Source organism: Stegastes partitus, unplaced genomic scaffold (assembly GCF_000690725.1).
Source record: "Stegastes partitus isolate 25-593 unplaced genomic scaffold, Stegastes_partitus-1.0.2 Scaffold1003, whole genome shotgun sequence".
NCBI classification, from domain to species: Eukaryota; Metazoa; Chordata; class Actinopteri; family Pomacentridae; genus Stegastes; species Stegastes partitus.
Window position 1 is genome coordinate 152190 of NW_007578734.1, and position 1500 is coordinate 153689.

Consider the following 1500-nt stretch of genomic DNA (forward strand, 5'->3'; position numbering starts at 1 on the left):
TAGGAGAGAACACCCTATGTTGTATAGACATGTGAGTTTAGTCGGACAAAAATGGCAGGAGAGCTGAAAAACAGAACAAAAACAACAGATTTAACAGCAGACTTTCTAACTGAGCAGTTTATTCTTCTTCAGCTGTCACGTGTCACATTTTAGAAAAACTGTTTGTATGTAAATCCATTAAAACAACAGAAAACTGCAATTTGGCATCTAAATGTGAAGTAATATGCAATAAAAAGTGTATTTAATCCTTTAATTTGTTAGTAGTTATTATAAAGCTGGAATGCAAGTAGAAATTGGTCCACATACAAACTTCTAACAGCAGATGTTCAGACATTATATCACAATTTATAGCAACCAAAGTTCATCCTGCAGTAAGTGTTTCAGTTTCTCAGATTTTCCTGTTTTATGTGTTTATTCTATTAAGGAATTTTATTGTACATTACATTTAAAATAAATCCTGTCAAAGCATCAGAGCACATCTGAGAATGTGCCGACAGCGCCGCATTAACCCGGGATAAAAATAAACTCTGACCGCCGATCGATTGTCTACTCCCGTTCTGATGCAGCCATCGATCAGCTCTGTCGGTCTGCGCATCGCCGACGTCAATATGGAAGCCTCTAGACTACTGCGCAGCCCGTAACGGACACCTGCTCTGTGGTTTCTGCCGGAGCCTCGGTCAGCTCCTGTTTGTGTTTAGATTAGTTAAATGTCAGCGTTTGTTTGTGCGACTGTGGTTGATGCAGGGTTTAGCCGAGCGAGCTGTAATGGAGGACAGACAGAAACCCTTGTGTTTACCGGGAGTCTGTTCATCCACTTATGAGCCGGTAAATACATCACATTCAGAGTTAAACTTTAAAACCTGACCTTTTGACCTCATGCATCTGATTTGACCTCCATTAAAGATCTTTGGATAAACCCTGACGGACTTCTTTAAGTTTACACAAGAGCCAACAACACTTCAAACAAGATCACGCCGGACTTCATTCCGTTTTGTCCGGGCTCGCTGGGGCCTCCTGAGCGGCCGGTTCTGCAGCCGGCTTGTCGGCCTCCTTCTTGCTGCCTTTCTTGGAGCTCCGGTTGGGGGTTCCGTTCAGGACGCTCTCTGAGCTCTGCAGCGTCTGGAAGTGCTTCCTGGAGCCCAGCAGCGACGGGTTGTTGACCAGCGTGTACAGCAGCTGCCAGCGAGAGCGAATGCGGCGGCTGCTGGTGGCCTTGCTGGGCCTGTTCTCCTGAATCCCTGAAAGCATGAAGGAGAAGCAGGCTGAGGGCAGAACGAGACAGCAGACTGAGGGGCTGAGGCTCCACAAATACACCTCATAGTCTCCTTCATTTTCCTTTTTCCACTTCATGGACATCTTTTTAACTGAATTACACAACCCTCGACACTTTAACAAGAACACTTAATCCTGATATTCATGCCAATGAAGAACTGAATTTAATTGAAATTAGAAAATGTTTTATGTTGGAAACTTTCCTTTAAGGGGCCAGAAAGTCATATA

At 44.1% G+C, this 1500-nt stretch overlaps 1 protein-coding gene across 1 annotated transcript in view; it reads right to left on the minus strand.

Moving 5' to 3' along the window:
• Window positions 1-981: 981 nt before the first annotated feature.
• The window catches only part of LOC103366994 (stimulated by retinoic acid gene 6 protein homolog), a 14100-nt gene continuing 13581 nt past the window's right edge, over window positions 982-1500 (minus strand). Inside the window, exon 17 of the mRNA XM_008294874.1 lies at window positions 982-1238. Within this exon, the coding sequence (XP_008293096.1) occupies window positions 982-1238 (257 nt within the window). The remainder of the gene's footprint in view (window positions 1239-1500) is intronic.